This window comes from Triturus cristatus, chromosome 9 (genome assembly GCF_964204655.1).
Source record: "Triturus cristatus chromosome 9, aTriCri1.1, whole genome shotgun sequence".
Taxonomy (NCBI): Eukaryota; Metazoa; Chordata; class Amphibia; order Caudata; family Salamandridae; genus Triturus; species Triturus cristatus.
The window spans coordinates 215,373,260-215,389,755 of NC_140592.1; the positions used below are offsets into that span (position 1 = coordinate 215,373,260).

Genomic DNA, 16,496 nt, shown 5'->3' on the forward strand with positions numbered 1-16,496 from the left:
TTCGTTCGACTTCAATATCGCCCACGTCACGCATGTGCAGAGTGTGTCTGTGAGGCAGTGGTGAGGGCAAGCAGGCGCTACCTGAAGCAGCTGGTTTTCCAGGACTTCGGTCGAATTTTCGGCTCGCCCTGATCTGACGTAGTCACGTAGCTCAGCTCAGAACATTCTTCAAGTTCTAGGATCCCGCCTCCTCCCCTGACTGGATGACGTTGATACAGAGTCACCCTATGACAAGAGGCGGGATTTCAAGTACAGCTTCCTGCGCGGAGTTAGCATTTCCCTCCTTCCTTGAACCAGCTTCAACCCGGTCCGGGAGTCGGGACTCCGAGAGAAACCCGCCGTGATCAAGCTGAAAACAGTGAGTACTACTGCGATCCGCCATGTATGACGTCACTGCACTATGATCAGTTCCACTCTTGAAGTTGTTACCAAGGATGTAAGTGATGGTGCATGTGTGATTTCACTGCACAAAGGACAGTTTTAAATGTGCATTTTTATAGGTTCATTTAGCTTGCGGTAGTGATGTGTGTCACTACAATGACGGATGTTCCACAGTACGACGTCACCGCGGGAATGGCAGTTCTGATTGTACATTCCTATACGCTCACTTCATCTGCAAGAGTGATGTCACTGCAGTGTAGGACTTCCCATAGTAGAGTACGACGTCACTGATCAAAGGAAATTGTTCAGTTTTCATTGTTGAGTTTAGTTCAGTCCCGTCCCCGTATGATGTTACGGTAGTAAGGGATATCTCACAGTACGATGTCAGCACACAAAGGGTATCTCACAGTGTAGAGTGTATATTGCTACACATCTAGTTCAGTTGCCTCTGTGACGTCATGGTAGAGAGACACATCCCACACATGGGCGTATCTTTACGGGGGGGTGATTGGGGTGGAACACCCCCCTAATACCTACTCTGTGGGTCCCACGGCCTGCTGGTGGTCGGGCCAGATCATAAGGTACCTTCTGGTTGGAGTGTGAGGCGTATGATGTGTGTGACTGCTGTGCAGTAAGGACTAGGGCTACAGGCTCAGATCTGGGTATAAAGTGCACACCCCTGACTATAACACTAATACCGCATGACCCCGAGTGACTGGAGGCACGACGGGTAAGTCGCGGTAGTGCGCCGAGTCACCCTTGTGAAGGGGTGTTCATTCTCTTTCAGAAAGCTGAAGTCGAGATGTGTCACGCTGCAAGGCCTTGCAGCAGCACTCGGTTTCATCTCTGGCTTGCATGCATTTGTCACCTCATGGTGCCCGGGCCTGTCCCCACCCGAGTCCACCCCCATCGAGTATTGCGAGCCGCGACTGTAATAGTTACCGGTCCCAGCTTCTCTCCCTCATTAAACTGTGTGACCCTGGGCAAATCGTTACATCTCCTCCTGCATCACTATTCCCATACGATACGGAGTGCACACACTACACCCTACAATAAAACCTCGGTAAATCTAGTTGGCGGCTCTTCGCACGCTTGGCTGAAGCAAGGAGTGACTCCGAGGTAGAGACGCTTTGTAGTTCTTCAAATGCAGCCGGCAGTCGCTCTGAGGTACTCCCCACAGCATCTTCCAGAAAATGCTATAATTCAGTCCCACCGATGCCATCTTTCACCAAAATAGATTATGTTTTGCCTTGTAGTGTGAGGTGAGGGAGGGAGGGCAAGACGAGGAGACGCACGTTGCATGCATTTTTTTCTTGAATTAATGTCTATGAAAAGCAACAACATTACACCTGCCACACCCTTGCAACTCTCTTACGGAGGAAACGTAATTTATGCTTTTTTTATGGATAGGGCCACTGGAATTATGAAATTCTGCTGCTGCGTCGTTTTCCGCATAATGGCGACATAACTATTTTCTTGTCCCGCTCCGTGTAGTTGAAAACAATCGCCCCAGGATCACGGAGTTTAGTGACATAGTGAAGCCGGGATGAGAATTAAGCTATGATTGTTCCAAGGCTTAATGTGTCATCTCAGTTTGCTGTACTCGAATTAAGCACCCTGTACACAATATTTACTTAATGCTTTATTTAAATTTTATTTTTACCTTAAAACATTATTAGTAATGACGCATTTGTGATCCTCTCGTGCCTGCTGGTTCCACTCCTGGACATAATTTTAAAATATGCAAATCTGGTCACTTAAAATGCTATGAATGCCTTTTCTTTCACGATTCTGCTGCGATCACGCTGTTTAATGTATTGCTTTCTGCAGTTTGCTACTTTGCTGAGTGCTCCCCTATTTCCTCGTATGTCTCATCGACGTCAGTAAGCTGTTCTGTCCCTTCACTGACATCGGTGGGCTGGCCTTTTCCCCTCACTGGCGTCAGCAAGCTACCTGAATCTCTTTCGCTGACGCCACTAAAGAGAATTATCCATGCACCGGGAGAACACAGTAAAGGACACTTGTTCAGAGAAAAGGTGTTCAGACAAGGATGCCAAACAAAAATACATTGTGAGTGTGTCTGCAAGTGTGTGTGTGTGTGTGTGTGTGTGAGAGAAACCTCGAATGTGTGTGTGCGACTGTGTGTTGGTGCATGTGTGTGTGTTTAACCTCGAATGTGTGTATATTGGACTGTGCTTTTAGCTTTACACCTGTCTATATCTGCAGGTCTATATCGCTCGCCACAGTGCACTCCGACAGAAACTTTACGCCCCACCACTTTCAAATATCACCAGCCACCACTGGCTACTAATATAATGCACTACAAAAGGCTGGGACTGACATATTCATTGATTTAAATGCAGCACAGCAGTGTTGCAGGCTGAATTAAGCAGGTGGAATCTACAAAGTGAGCTTTTGCAGAGAAACATCCCAGTCAACCACTTCTTTACCCAGCAACTCCTATCCCCTAGAACTGGGTGCAGCAAGTATGTGTGCGCCATCAGGTGTACAACGATACTAGGTGGCAAAGGAAAGAGTATGCAGATATCCTGGCATCAAGACACAGAATTGTTACTGAAAGGTGTGTGTAGTCAGATATGTGAGGGAAATAGAGATCAGGACTTCAGGATTTACAAATTGTAGCTGAATACAGGCGTGCATGTGGTGGGCTGAGACTGCTTTCCGGTAATTTTTATCATTGGTCTTATAAGAGTTAATTAGATTTTTCTTGGGCATCTCCACTCATGTTCCTGAAGAAATGCAACAATCTTTTTTCTGTCAATGAGTGTTTTAATGAGATCAGAGAATAACTCTGTAGTACCCTGCAGGACCCTCCCTAGGGGCAGTCCTACCACCTCCCCCCCACCCCACCCCCCATCCAACACAGGCGTCACCGGTCAGGTGACTGTGTTACTAAAAGGGCCCAGGTGCATGTGCTTGTGGTCCAGTTATTCACCCACACTCTAACACCCAGACTTTAGGAAGAAAATGTTACTTAAAAACATAACCACTCTCACACCCACTCAATTCACACATGAGCAAAGCCGCTCCTAAATGAAGCTAAGGGGTTAGTAAGTATGTGAGGTGAATACTTCTATTTAGTACTGAGGGGAGTAGTAATATTTGTCAGCAGATGAAAGGAGCACAAATATATTAGGTAGACTTGTGTTTCTGTGACAGGGTGTTAGAGATACTCGGGTCACATGCCACAAGGGTACAGGTATCCTCATTATATTGCTAGCCATGCCCCTAAGGGCCCCAAAGCTATTACTTGGGAGATAGTCTGGGAGGAAAGGTTGAGCAAGTGACATCTTTGAAAGATGGATGATAGTAAATGTGCCCAATTTATAAAAAGAAAATGGCACACAGCCAGATGTAAGCAAGCCTCTGCATCTTGCCTGAAGATCTGCTCTTGAGTACTTCTCCATTCCAGGGTGCCCTGGCTGGCCTGCTTATGTAAAGACTACTGTTGCCAGAAGAAACCTGAGAGAGTCACAACGGCTTGTGGAGGAGCATTTGGACAGTCAGGCCTTCTCGGTAAGAGGAGATACCAGCACCTATGCCTCAGGAACAACTGCCTCTTAGGATTTGCACAAGTGAAGGTTATTTATTTACATAGTTTTTTAAAAATGTGAACAAGACCCAAGGGTATCAGAGTGCTGTACAGAGAGAAACTCCCATCCCTTTAAAACACAGATAGCAACCTGTAAGATATAAACAAAGGAAAAACAAACTACTACATTGAGTGAGGAGAGGACAACTCGTGTACCTATAGCGGTAATGTATACAGCGCGATGGCTTCCTCTAAAGGAACATTCGGAAGTTGGGGGTAATTTTGCGAATTTTGAGAGCTAGCTTGAAACCATTTTTTTCCTCAGATCTATCAGGAACAGCAGCCCAATGGCAACATAGGGCTCTTCAAATTGTGCATATTTCTTAGTTGAACTTATGGGATTTCAATGTGTTCCACAGCTGCAGCCACATTTGCCGTTCACTACATAGGCCATGTCAACCACTCATATGTATCCAGTCCTTCAAAGGATTTAAAAGCAGGTTTATTTCAATATTAGTTAGTGTTTAAATAAAACAAATTTCAACATCACCATCACCCAAACTTATCATTTATACATGACAAACATTTTCCCAACAAAGATATTTGGAATATAATGTGGGAATCAGTGTTTCTGCACTGTTTCCAGCGTTTTCCCCCAGGTGGCACACAGAGGAGACATTGGCTGCTTTCAGCAGTCTCTGGATTAATGCCACTTCTTATAAATCCATGTGGGCCTTAACTAGTGTGACTGACTCTCAGCATTAGAGGGGAGCTTGAAATAAGGGTCTAAATTGTCTAATTTCAAATATTGTATGTGGCACAACATGCAAGTGGAATTATTCAAACATACATTTTTACATTTATGCAGATTTTGTTTTGTTTCCATCCTTATTGGCTTGGTATTGCTTTCACTTGTTTGGGATTCACATTTTCATGTTGTCTTAGACATAAGGGGCATGATTCACAAAGGTGAACTTACACTTTTGTGTAGGGTTATGATTGTTGGCGATTAACAAATCACAGGTTAGTCCTATCTTTTTATGTGCAGGGACTCTGCAGTCGTAAAGATACTACTGGTAAAATACCTTTGTGAATAGCAAACAGTTGCAAACTTACACAAAAGAGTAAGTTTACCTTTGTGAATTAGGCTCTAAATCTCCTTGGAATATACAACTGCAATACGAAAATGGTCATACTAGCAAACAAAGAAGTGCAGCTTGATTGGCATGGTCTATCAAAGATTAGGATTTGCACCACAAATCAAAACACAAAACTAAACAACATTTGGTTGACACGCTTAGGCATACCTGTCGTATCCTCTTCACCTGTCCATCTATTGAGTAGTCATCTAAACACGAGCGCGTCGTGCCTTCATGACCAGGCATGTCAACGCAGACTAAGTGCATGTTCTTTGGCAGAAACTGTGGAAATAAAGAACAACCCTTTAAAACAACAGCACGGAAGGCAAGTTTCTGCTTACATAAAACAAGAAAATAAAAAAACACGTAATCTACTCTTTTTAAGCCAAGCTTACAGATATCAATGTTTGTCTACTGGCAACAGACCTAATGTATCCAATATAGAGGCAGAGTTGGCTTTGTGTCCACAGCTTGCTCATGATTGTTTGGGTTTCTTGTCTTTCTCAGTTCACTGTTCCCGATGTGAAGGCTTTCCGCTTTATTCTTGTGATTTTATGGCAAGACCGGAGGCTCCTATTATGCTTTCTATTCTTGCATTTATTTGCACAGCAGCAAGATAAACGCTAGAACTACAGTTCCCAGAGGGCCAAGCAGAACACAGGCCAATGGGAACTAAAGAAACATCAACCTTACAACCAATGGGCACTGCACCCAGGCGATAACGTCACACCTGACCGCTCGCAGTCCTCTTTTCTTGCCGCTCGCAGTCAGATAAGTGCTAATCTTACTCGCTCTGTCCATTTGTTAAATTATTTATTGTAAAATGTTGTCTTTACAGGTTTTCTTGTGCCAGATATTGTTTGTTGGTCTCGCCGAGCTTATCGCTCGCTTTAGCCTCTGTGCCGGTCTGCTTCCGTGCAGCTCCGTCTCCCCCCCCCCCCCCCCCCCCACCGCGCGCGCGTTGACAAATCGTTTTCAACGCGGCGTGCGGCTGTTTCCTCAGAAGTCTCTGGTGTGCGCACGTCGCGCTCTCTCGTCTTCTGCCTGCCGGTTTCGATATTTTCTGGGTTTTTCTTCCCGCCCCTAGGGGAGTGGCCTTGTCAGACCCTCTCTCTCCAATGATTCTGTGGAGACAGCTGTGGAGGCGTCTATGAATCGCCTGACCAAAGGCATGGAGAATTCCATGGTTAGTCTGTTGTCAAGAGCTTTGGCCCATTCTGCCGGGGATAGCAGAAAAACGGAAGGTGGTGTCCTCTGCCTCTTTACCTATGCCTAAATCTGCATCACATTTGGTTAGCGAGGTGTCCTCACACTTGACTGAGGACCCTGTTCCTCCCAGGCCTCCTACAAAGGAGGGGTTACTTTCCTCTGAAGGCAAGCGTAAAGGCAAGACAAAACACGTAGAAGTTCCTCAAAAACTTCTCATTTCCACCATTTATGACACAGACGATGACATGTATGATACTAATGACCTTTCCGATATTTTTGATGTCCCTGACCCTTCTTCTCCTCCTGCTAAAAAACTCAAATCAGACTCTTTTGACTCTTCCCCTGCGCTAGACTGTGAGGGGGTTCCTATGTTTGACCCTACTTCCATTCGCCATCCCAACTCTACTGAATGGTTTCCTGCCCAACACGTTGGGGAATATATTTCTGCTAGGCTACGCCTGCCCGTCTGCCAGAGCCAAGTTGAAGTCGGAGTGCCCCAAGCCTTCCTTGGCAGCTAACATTACTGTGGTACCTATCATTAAGACTTTCCGTCATAAATTACAAGGAACATCTACATTATCCTGCCCAAGGAGCATTTTGATCTCACTGTGTTTTAATTGGACAAGATATATCCTTCCACTTCTGATGTCAGGACCTTACATTACAGGGCATGAGGGGATATTTTCTCTTCGTCTCTCTCTATTCCCCTCTTCCCCACTCCCACTGTTTATTTAAAAAGTTGGCTCCAGGGGCAGCACCTTCGCTCGCTCATGATTCTTTGCTACAATATTCAACATCATGGTGCAGACACTAGCTTGAGGATGCCGCTGTCACAATTACCCAAAATACCCAGATTTTCAGATCTACCAATGAGTGAGTTAATCATCAGATTCCAATCTCAACCAATAAAAGTCCTGGTCTTGTTGAATTGTGTGAGCAATCTTGAGAACCTAGAAAATATGTCTGACTTGCCACCACTGGGTAACAGACTGAACTCATCAGCAATTCTAAGCCCTCTGTGTCAATTTAGGTAAATGCACATTGTTCTTCAATGCCGTTCTATGTTAAAGGACTCGGTAATGACAGTGACTTAAGGAGGAAAATGGATATATTTATTGTATTGGGGGAGTCACTAAAAGCAAGAAAAGAGAGATGTGAGGCAACCACCTATTTATTCTCAATGTAAATTAAACAATCAATGCATCAATCAGTCGATTTCCATAGAGCAGCTAATCACTCAAGAGGGTATCCAGGTGCTTGTAGGGCCTGTAGGGCCTGTACGCCCGAGGGGCTCAGTCGAACAGCCAGGTCTGGAGTGATTTTTGGAATTCCAAAAGAGAGGAGGAGGTCTGTAGCTGCAGGGGGGAGTAATTCCATGTCTTCGCTGCGAGGAAGGTAAAGGAGCGTCCTCTGCTTTTGCTGCAGTGGATGAGGGGGGTATGGCAGAGCAAGAGGGACCCACCCTGTAGCTGCCTGACTGGTTTATGGTAGATCAGGCAGTAGCTGAGGTAGGTGGGTCCTCGAATGTGTAGTGCCTTGTACGTATGAATCATCAGCTTGGCTTGAAATGGCATCTCTTCTGTATTGGGAGTCAGTGGAGTTTCTGAGGTGAGGGGTGATGTGGGTTCGTCGGGGGAGGTCAAGAACGAGTCTGGCTGCAGCTTTTGTAAGGTTTGATGTCTCTGTAGGATATGTGTGATGATACCTGCGTAGAGAGCATTGCCATAGTCTAGTTAGCTGGTGATTAGGTCCTGTGTAATGGTGCGTCTTCTGTCCTTTGGGAGCCATTTGAAGATTTTTGGGAACATGCGCATGGTGAGGAAGCAGGTGGAGGAGACTGCGTTGATCTGGGACTTCATGGTCAGTGTGCTGTCCAACATGATGCCGAGGTTTCTGGCATGGTCAGTTGTTGTGGGTTATGGTCCTAGTTCTGTGGGCCACCAGGAGTCGGTCCAGGGAGTGGTGCTATTGCCGTAGATCAATACTTCTTTTTTGTTCTGTTTCTTCTGTGCAATATCACCATTGGATCAAAGCGCTGAGATGGCTTGCTTTCGCAGATAGACGGGATTCTTTGGGGTGCACTTGATACTAATGGTACAATGCCATCACCAAGTAGGTCAGACAGTGTAGCAAAGATGCAGCCCATATGGTGTTTAGTGTTGGGCTGGCAGTTCCAAAGGTTGGTTTAAAGTAAAAAGAACATTGTGCTACAATTATTTTTTTAAAAAGGCAACCTCCGTCGATGTGGCCACGCTAAGCTTTACTTAGGTAATTCTTTTTGTAGATGTAAGAATCTTTAGTAAAGCTCTCAGTAACGCTTATGGAAGAGGGTGGGAGAAGGAACCTCAATGCAGCCTAGTTGTTCAGCCAAATATGACTAAGGACTCCATACAACTCGGAGAGTCACATTCAAGCTTCATCTAGACCAGTAGATATGTATAATATTCACAGTGGACTTATCAGAATTCTATGGGTTTCACATATAATTAGAATAATTGTAGAGGTTTCAAAAGCCTTTAGAACATTTCCAGTTTCTCTTTTTACTGGGCAAAACGCCCAGCTAACTAAGCAGTTTTACAGATAAGCATTAGGGGACAACACTTGCTCATATTCACCATTCCAAAATGCAAATAACCCTCAAAAGAAGCCTACCAGCAAAATGATGGGCCAGAATGTACTAATTATTTTAAGCTGCAGTCTGTATTTAAAAATATGAAATGGAAAAGATGATATTCTGAAAAAATAATGGAAATGAAAAGCATGTGACTGGACTTAAAGCAGGCAAGACTTACACTGACATGTTTTCTAATTAGATCATTCAGATAATCTTGAAATTGTAAATGTGTATGCATTGAACTTTTAAATAAAAATAAATGCCGCAAAACACATTTTTTTTTTTTTTAATAACAAATTTTATTCCGTTTTCTATTTGGTACAATAGCGGCCCGGAGGCCTACACATCGATAAGTTTAAAAATAAATGTACAAATAAGAATCACACAGAAAAAAGAAGTAGTAATAAAAACCAAAGAACATAAACAGTTAACCTTGCTAAACTGTGCAGAGATCTGGCTCCCATCCCTCTCCCTGTACCACTCAATCATTGACACATCATAACAGTCTGAGTGATCATGTCTAATCTCACGGAGACTACACAAGTAAATTACTTTCGAGCTGTATGAGAGATTCCTGTGACTCTATTACAGGTAAGTTAATACCTCTATGATCTGCCCATCATTGCCATATCTTCCAGTGTTTCTGTGGACAACCCCATGCCTGGAACACTGCCAGTTCCATTCCCATGCACCAGTCCAAAGCTTTATTCCATTTTCCCAAGAGGTGGCGCAGTGTTATGCTTCCAATATTGGGCAATGTCCCTGTTAGGCAAGTGTGAGCCCAAGCAAGAATAGGTGTTGTTTGTACCTATTGCCCCCTATTCCGTCCGTGCAATGGATCAAAACTAATTTGGGGTCAGAAGGGATATTCCATGAAAGTTTCTTGCCGAAGCATTTCAATATTTAATACCAGTAGGGTTGGAGAGAGTGGCAGCTCCACACCGTGTGGAGAAAGGTGCCAGTTTCTTGGTTGCACCTAAGGGACACCAGCGACTGCATTAAGCCCATACGCCAGGGACGGTGTCTAGTGCAATAGGCTCGATGTAGAAATTTGAACTGAATCAGATGGTAGCAGGAGGCGATAGCAGCACCCCGAGGGCTCGCCAGTGCCTCCATACCATTATCATCCATGAGATTAGGTATATCACTTTCCCAATTCCGTCGAGTGTTGTGTTGTTATGTGTAACTACGGTTTGGTAGATTTGTCTGATCTTTTGTGTACCTATGTCTCCCGTTAGTAGTCGCCCTTCCAATGGATGGAATTCTGGGAGTTCTGTCAATGTTGCAATGTGCAGGGGCAGAGCATGTCTCAGTTGCAGGTATTTGTTGAATTGATTGCGGTGGAGCTGGAACTCTTCCTGTAGGTTTTGGAGGGATTTAAGGACTGTACCCTTCATTATGTGTGGATATGCCAATAAGATCCCACGTGCAGAACACGGAAAGTGACCGAATTTGTCGAAGATACGATCCCTGCCATAGCGGAGACACCTTTGTTAACCGCCCTCCCCAACCCATCTGCCGGACTGGACGTCTCTACAACTGAATCACTACTTTAGGGGCTTGGGTTAGATGGTTCAAGCGACTGAGCCTATGCAGCAAGTCGAGCAATGATTGGTCATCCATCATGATTCTCTCAACCGTGAATACTGGGTCTGTCTGAGTATTATACCACCATTCATCAATGTTGAGCAGGTGGAAGGCCGAGTAATATGCGAAAATATCGGCTGCTGCTATCCCGCCGCAGTAGGTGGATTGTGTACACGTTCGTAGTGCGACTCGTGTAACCCCGCCGCCCCATAAAAAATTAGCAAAGATTGTGTTGATTTATGCAAACCAAGATTGGGGTATACCATAGGGGTAGTTCTGAAGCCTATATGAAATCTGCGGTAGTTAGACCATCTTGAAGGTGGCAGACCTACCATATAGAGACAAGGGGAGAGGAGACCAGGCCCGCACCTCATCTCTGATCTTGGGTATTGTTAGACCTGTCAGCCCTTTGGGTGGTCCCTCCTCATCATTATTTATTTTGTCACACTTTTGCCTCAAACCCTGTTAGAATTTTTCCTTTTTGGGAACCACCAGACTTTTTTAGTATCGATGCAGATTCAGGGAGCCATTTTATCTACCCCTGGAACTTCTGTCTGAGGGCCTGGAGCACAAAATGGTGGCCACCTGTGACATCATCAGAACCCACTGGAACCTACTAGAACCTTCTGCAACATTCTGGAACCCTGTGACAGTTGGAGGCGGTTTAGAATGTTGGGAAGCTAAGTCAGAGTTGACAGTTGGAGCTGGCAGTTGGCACCTGACTGGTGAAGAGAGAGCAGCAGAAACCTGAAGGAGGAAGGAGTGAGGCAGCAGGGGTGGAAACTTGTGCCTGGAGTGGGGTCCATAAACCCACCCTTGATACTAGTCCCTACTGACTGAGCCCAGCCTGGAGCCCTGTGTGGGAGAAAGCAAGAAAAACCATCTTAAGGACCTGGACAGCAGGAACAGGCCTTAAAAGTAAAGAACAGCAAGTTCCTGACCTGGTTACTGGTAACTTCCTGAAGTCCGACGTCGAGAGGCCAGGAGACCTGGAGCCCGAGGTGGAGAAGCGGCGCTGACTGGAAAGCAGACGTCGTACCCGGAGCCGCCAGAGGTCGAGATAGGGCGGCGACGGAGGTCGTGGAGAGTACCAGAGGTCGAGGAGGAAGTCACCTGAGGTCGAGTGTGCGGCGTCGACGGGGGAGTGAAGTCCGCCCTCCGGAGTCGCCGGAGACCGAGGTGAAGCGTGCCGGAGGTCGGGAGTGGAGATCGCACTCCGGAGTCGCCGGAACCTGAAGAGAATCGTGCCGGAGGTCGGGAGTGGAGGTCGCACTCCAGAGTCGCCGGAACCTGAGGAAAGGAGCACCGGAGGTCGGGAGTGGAGATCGCACTCCGGAGTCGCCGGAACCTGAAGAGAATCGTGCCGGAGGTCGGGAGTGGAGGTCGCACTCCGGAGTCGCCGGAACCTGAGGAAAGGAGCACCGGAGGTCAGGAGTGGAGATCGCACTCCGGAGCCGCCGGAAGTCGACATCGAGCCAAGGCCGGCCGACGTCATCGAACCGGAGCCGCCCGAAGTCGACATCGAGCCAAGGCCGGCCGACGTCATCGAACCGGAGCCGCCCGAAGTCGACATCGAGCCAAGACTGCCCGACGTCATCGAACCGGAGGTCGACATCGAGCCGAGGCCGCCGACATTGAACCGGAACCGCCTACCGGCGTCGTCAAGAACTGTCATTGCGCCGAGGCCGCCGACATCTAACCGGAACCGCCTCACGGCGTCGACACGACTCCAGCGGCGTCGGAACTTCATGAAAAGGGCAGTAAGTGGAATAGAGGGCGCCTAAGGCCCTGTGGAGCCCTAAGAGACCAACCTAGAGGCTAGAGAGGTGCTGGAACCAGCTTGATTGTGCCAGGGGTGAGCTGAGACTAATACAGAGGGGTTGTGTAGTGTGGGAGAGCCAGATCTCTAGATTCCCCCTTGATCTACCTCAGTTTAGGCCTCAGCCTTGTCCAAGCCAGGGAGTATACCCCTCATGCCATCCAAATCTCTACAAGCTGGGATTGGGTCAAATCATCCCATAGTACCTCAGGAATGTGAACTGATTTTCAAGTGTCACTGTTGGCTTTTATTATTTATTGAGAGCACTGTATTTATGGTATTCATCCTATTTATTGCCTCACAGTATTTATTGTTTCACAGTATTTATTGTCGCACAATATTTATTGTCTCGCAGTATTTATTGCCTCATAATATTTAATTGCCTGTTATGTAATGCACTTATATTTATGCCTTGATTATTTATGATCTACCTTATTTATTGAATCGTTAAGATAGTATTTATTTGACGTACCCTTCCACAGGAAAAGCCTTGTGTACTGTGATTGTATTATTATTTATTTAATCAGCAACTAAGAGAAAAGAAGATAAAGAGATATATTTTCAGTATAATTTTTAAGGTGTAGTGTCGTTTTTGGAACGGATGCTTAACACGGTGCCTTCCTTCCCGCTCGAGCCAAGCTACCACAGTGTGTCTGGGAGAACACACCACCACCCTTCCGGTGTGGGAGTGTGTTTTTCTAACATAATTGGTGTTCAGCGGCGGGATTGAGCTGTGCCTACGTATACTCAACAATAACTGTGGGTAGTCCATAGGCCTACACCGGGAGTTTTCTCAAAGCGGCCTTCCTAATTGTGAGTTTTTGTTTTTCCAAATTTACTCTGGTGGTGGGAGGAGGTATTATCAAAGGTACCCCCCTGCATAGCTTCTGTAAAAAAACTGTCCTCTGACCTGAGTGGGCAAAATGGAGTTTGTGCTAGAAGACCTGGAAACCTATACTGTGGCCCAACTCAGGGAGTTTTGTCAGCGGGAGGGGGTGTATTGTCCCCCAGGAGCAAAGAAGGGTGCACTCCAAACCAGCTTAAGGGCTTGGGGGGAGGCACGGCGAGAAAGCAAGGCTGAGGAGGAGGACAGGGATAGAGAGCCCGACAGTGAGGGAGCTGGTTTGTACCAACCTGAGGTGGGGAACCTGTTAGCGGGGCCCAGGACACTTTCTAGGAAGGGCAGCAGTGCCTCTAGCGGTGGCTTGTCTGAAGTGGAGTTAACAGACCGGAGGGAGAAAAGACAGCTCACATGGGACTTAGCAAGGCTGGAGAAAGAGAAGGAGGGACAGAGGATGGCCCACGAGTTAAGGCTGAAAGAGATAGATCTTCAGATCCTAAGAGTTAGGGCACACCCTGTTCCTAATGGTGGCAGCGAAGAAAGAGTTCACCAGGGAACCCAAACCCTATTTGCCGAAAGACATAGTGGCTAGCTATGGTGTGGGCGACGATATTGCCAAGTGGCTAGCGGCTAGCGGCCTATGAGGTCTCATTAAGGGCCCATGGGGTTCCAGAGAAGTACTGGGGAGGGGGATTGTACAAGTACATGCCTCCAGCTGGTAGGGATGCATTATTGGCCCTAGAGGAGGATGAGCAGACCCACTACCCCACCATGAAAGTGGCGCTCATAAGAAAGTTTGGACTAACACCCGAAAAGTACAGACAGAAGTTCCGGGGTAGTCACAAACTGGGCACACAGAATTGGGTGGACTTCCTGGACTATGCAAAGAAGGCACTAGAGGGTTGGATACAGGGCAGTGAAGTGAGGAACTACGAGGGGTTGTTTGATTTAGTACTGAAGGAACACCTGCTCGAAAAATGTTTCCCTGAACTGCGTCAACACCTGGTGGATAGCAAGCTGACCAATCCCCGGAAGCTTGCTGAGGAGGTGGACATTTGGGCTAGTACCAGGGTGTCCACAAGGGGGACTGGAGGGGAAACTCAAAAGGCCGGACAGGGCGCCCCCCAGAAGAAAGAGGGGGGGGAAAAGAAAAAGGAGTAATCCAAAGGCCCCCAAAATAATTTCCAAGGAAAGGGAACAGGATTCACCCCTAGGGCTAACCCACCCAGAAACCCTAATCCTGGCCAGAGTCAGCAGCCAAGGGTTGTCCATTGCTTCGAGTGCGGTGGCGTTGGACACTATAAGGGAGATGCGAAGTGCCCGAAACGACCACCCCCTCCCATTGGAGGAAAGACCCCCGGAGTAGCTAGTGCAGTGCTCGGGGAGGAGATGCCCTTAATTAAGGGAAGGGAGTGGGCGGGTGTCACTTTAGTGTCCCTGGGAGAACGGGAGATGGTTCCTAAGATCCAGGTGCCCGCAAATACTGTAAAGTATGGGCAGTGGGTCACCATCAACGGCCAAAGGGGGGAGGCTCTGAGAGACACAGGAGCCAGTATGACTATGGTGCGTAGCCAACTGGTGTCTCCAGAGCAGGTGATTCCCGATGTACTCCACCCTGCAGCGATGGCTGACGGCAGAATGGGCCACTATCCGGTGGCCGAGGTTCCCTTTGAATGGGAAGGGGTTGCAGGTTCACTTCGAGTTGCCGTAAGCCCTGCCGTGCCAGTCGATTGTCTGCTGGGGAATGACATGGAGCACAATGCTTGGAAAGAGGTGGAATACCGGACTCACACTGAGATGCTGGGTACTCCTGACTGGGCCTGTGTGAGCACAAGGTCCGCGACTACCCGGAGAGGGAGTTCGTTCAGGCTGGAGCCTGGAACAAAGGCCCAGCCAGCTGCCGATCAAGGGAAGAACCGAGGACAGGAGGAGCCTGCCTCGGCGTCCGCACCCCGTAGGACGGATAGGCCACCGGAGGTGGTGGACCAGGAGTCTGCGGTGGGGGATGTCACCAAACTGGAGGACCTCCCCATCCCGGCCGAGTGGCACGTGGAGGGAGGCCCGACCAGGGAGGAATTCTGCCAGGGCCAGGAGGAGTGCCCTACCCTTGAGGGACTGAGGCGTCAGGCCGAAGCCCAGGCAGCAGGGAACGTTGAAGGGAACTACAGTGTTTACTGGGAGGATGGCCTCCTCTACAGTGAACCCAAGGCACCCCTACATGGATCGTCACGAGCCTTGGTAGTCCCTCAACGTTATCGAGCCTTCCTTCTGGAGTTGGCTCACGAGATCCCACTGGCAGGACACCTGGGGCAAGACAAGACCTTCGCCCGTCTTGTCCCACACTTTTATTGGCCTCAGATGAAAGTGTCGTCCGACACCTACTGCCGGACATGTGTGTCTTGCCAAGCCAGTGGGAAAACAGGGGTGAAGCTGAAAGCTCCCCTGGAACCACTTCCTGTCGTTAGCACCCCCTTTGAAAGGGTGGGCATCGACATTGTGGGTCCATTAGATCCGCCTACTACAGCTGGTCACAGGTTTATCCTGGTTTTGGTGGATCATGCCACACGGTACCCAGAGGCTATACCTCTAAGGACCATTACAGCACCTGTTGTGGCTAGGGCCCTAATGGGAATCTTTACCCGAGTGGGTTTTCCCAAGGAAGTTGTGTCCGACAGGGGGACCAACTTCATGTCAGCATACATGCGGGCCATGTGGAAGGAGTGTGGAGTGACCTACCGGTTCACCACTCCTTACCATCCTCAGACCAATGGTCTGGTGGAAAGGTTCAATAAAATCTTGAAAGGCATGATCAGAAGTCTGCCTGAAAGCCTGCGGAGGAAATGGGACGTCCTCCTACCCTGTCTATTGTTTTCTTACAGGGAAGTGCCACAGAAGGGAGTGGGCTTCAGCCCCTTCGAGCTTTTGTACGGGCACCCTGTGCATGGACCTCTCAGCCTGGTGAGAGACGGATGGGAAAGAACTCCCAGAAAGCTTCCCCAGGATGTGGTGAGCTACATGCTGGCCTTCCGGAGCCAAATGGCTAAGTTGTGGAAGCAAGCTTCTGACAACTTGGAGGCCAGCCAAGCAGTAATGAAGGTGTGGTATGACCACAACGCTCACCCGGTGGAATTGGAGCCTGGCCAGAAGGTGTGGGTGATCGAACCAGGAGAGCTTAGCGCCCTCCAGGATCGCTGGTCAGGACCCTTTGAGGTATTGGAGAAGAAGGGTAAGGCTACCTACTTGGTGGATCTTAAGACCCCTCGTCAGCCCCTACGGGTGCTGCATGCCAACCGCCTCAAACCCCACCACGAGAGGCCCGAAGTCATTTTGATGATGGTGACTGACGGAGCAGA

The 16,496-nt window shown here is 48.0% G+C and overlaps 1 protein-coding gene across 5 annotated transcripts in view; it reads right to left on the reverse strand.

The window, feature by feature from the left end:
- Positions 1-16,496, reverse strand: part of ABHD6 (abhydrolase domain containing 6, acylglycerol lipase) — a 240,573-nt gene that overhangs the window by 153,851 nt on the left and 70,226 nt on the right. For all 5 annotated transcript variants that reach the window (XM_085624756.1, XM_085624755.1, XM_085624754.1 and 2 more), the window contains exon 4: positions 5,242-5,355. In XM_085624756.1, coding sequence (XP_085480882.1) covers positions 5,242-5,355 — 114 coding nt within the window. The remainder of the gene's footprint in view (positions 1-5,241; positions 5,356-16,496) is intronic.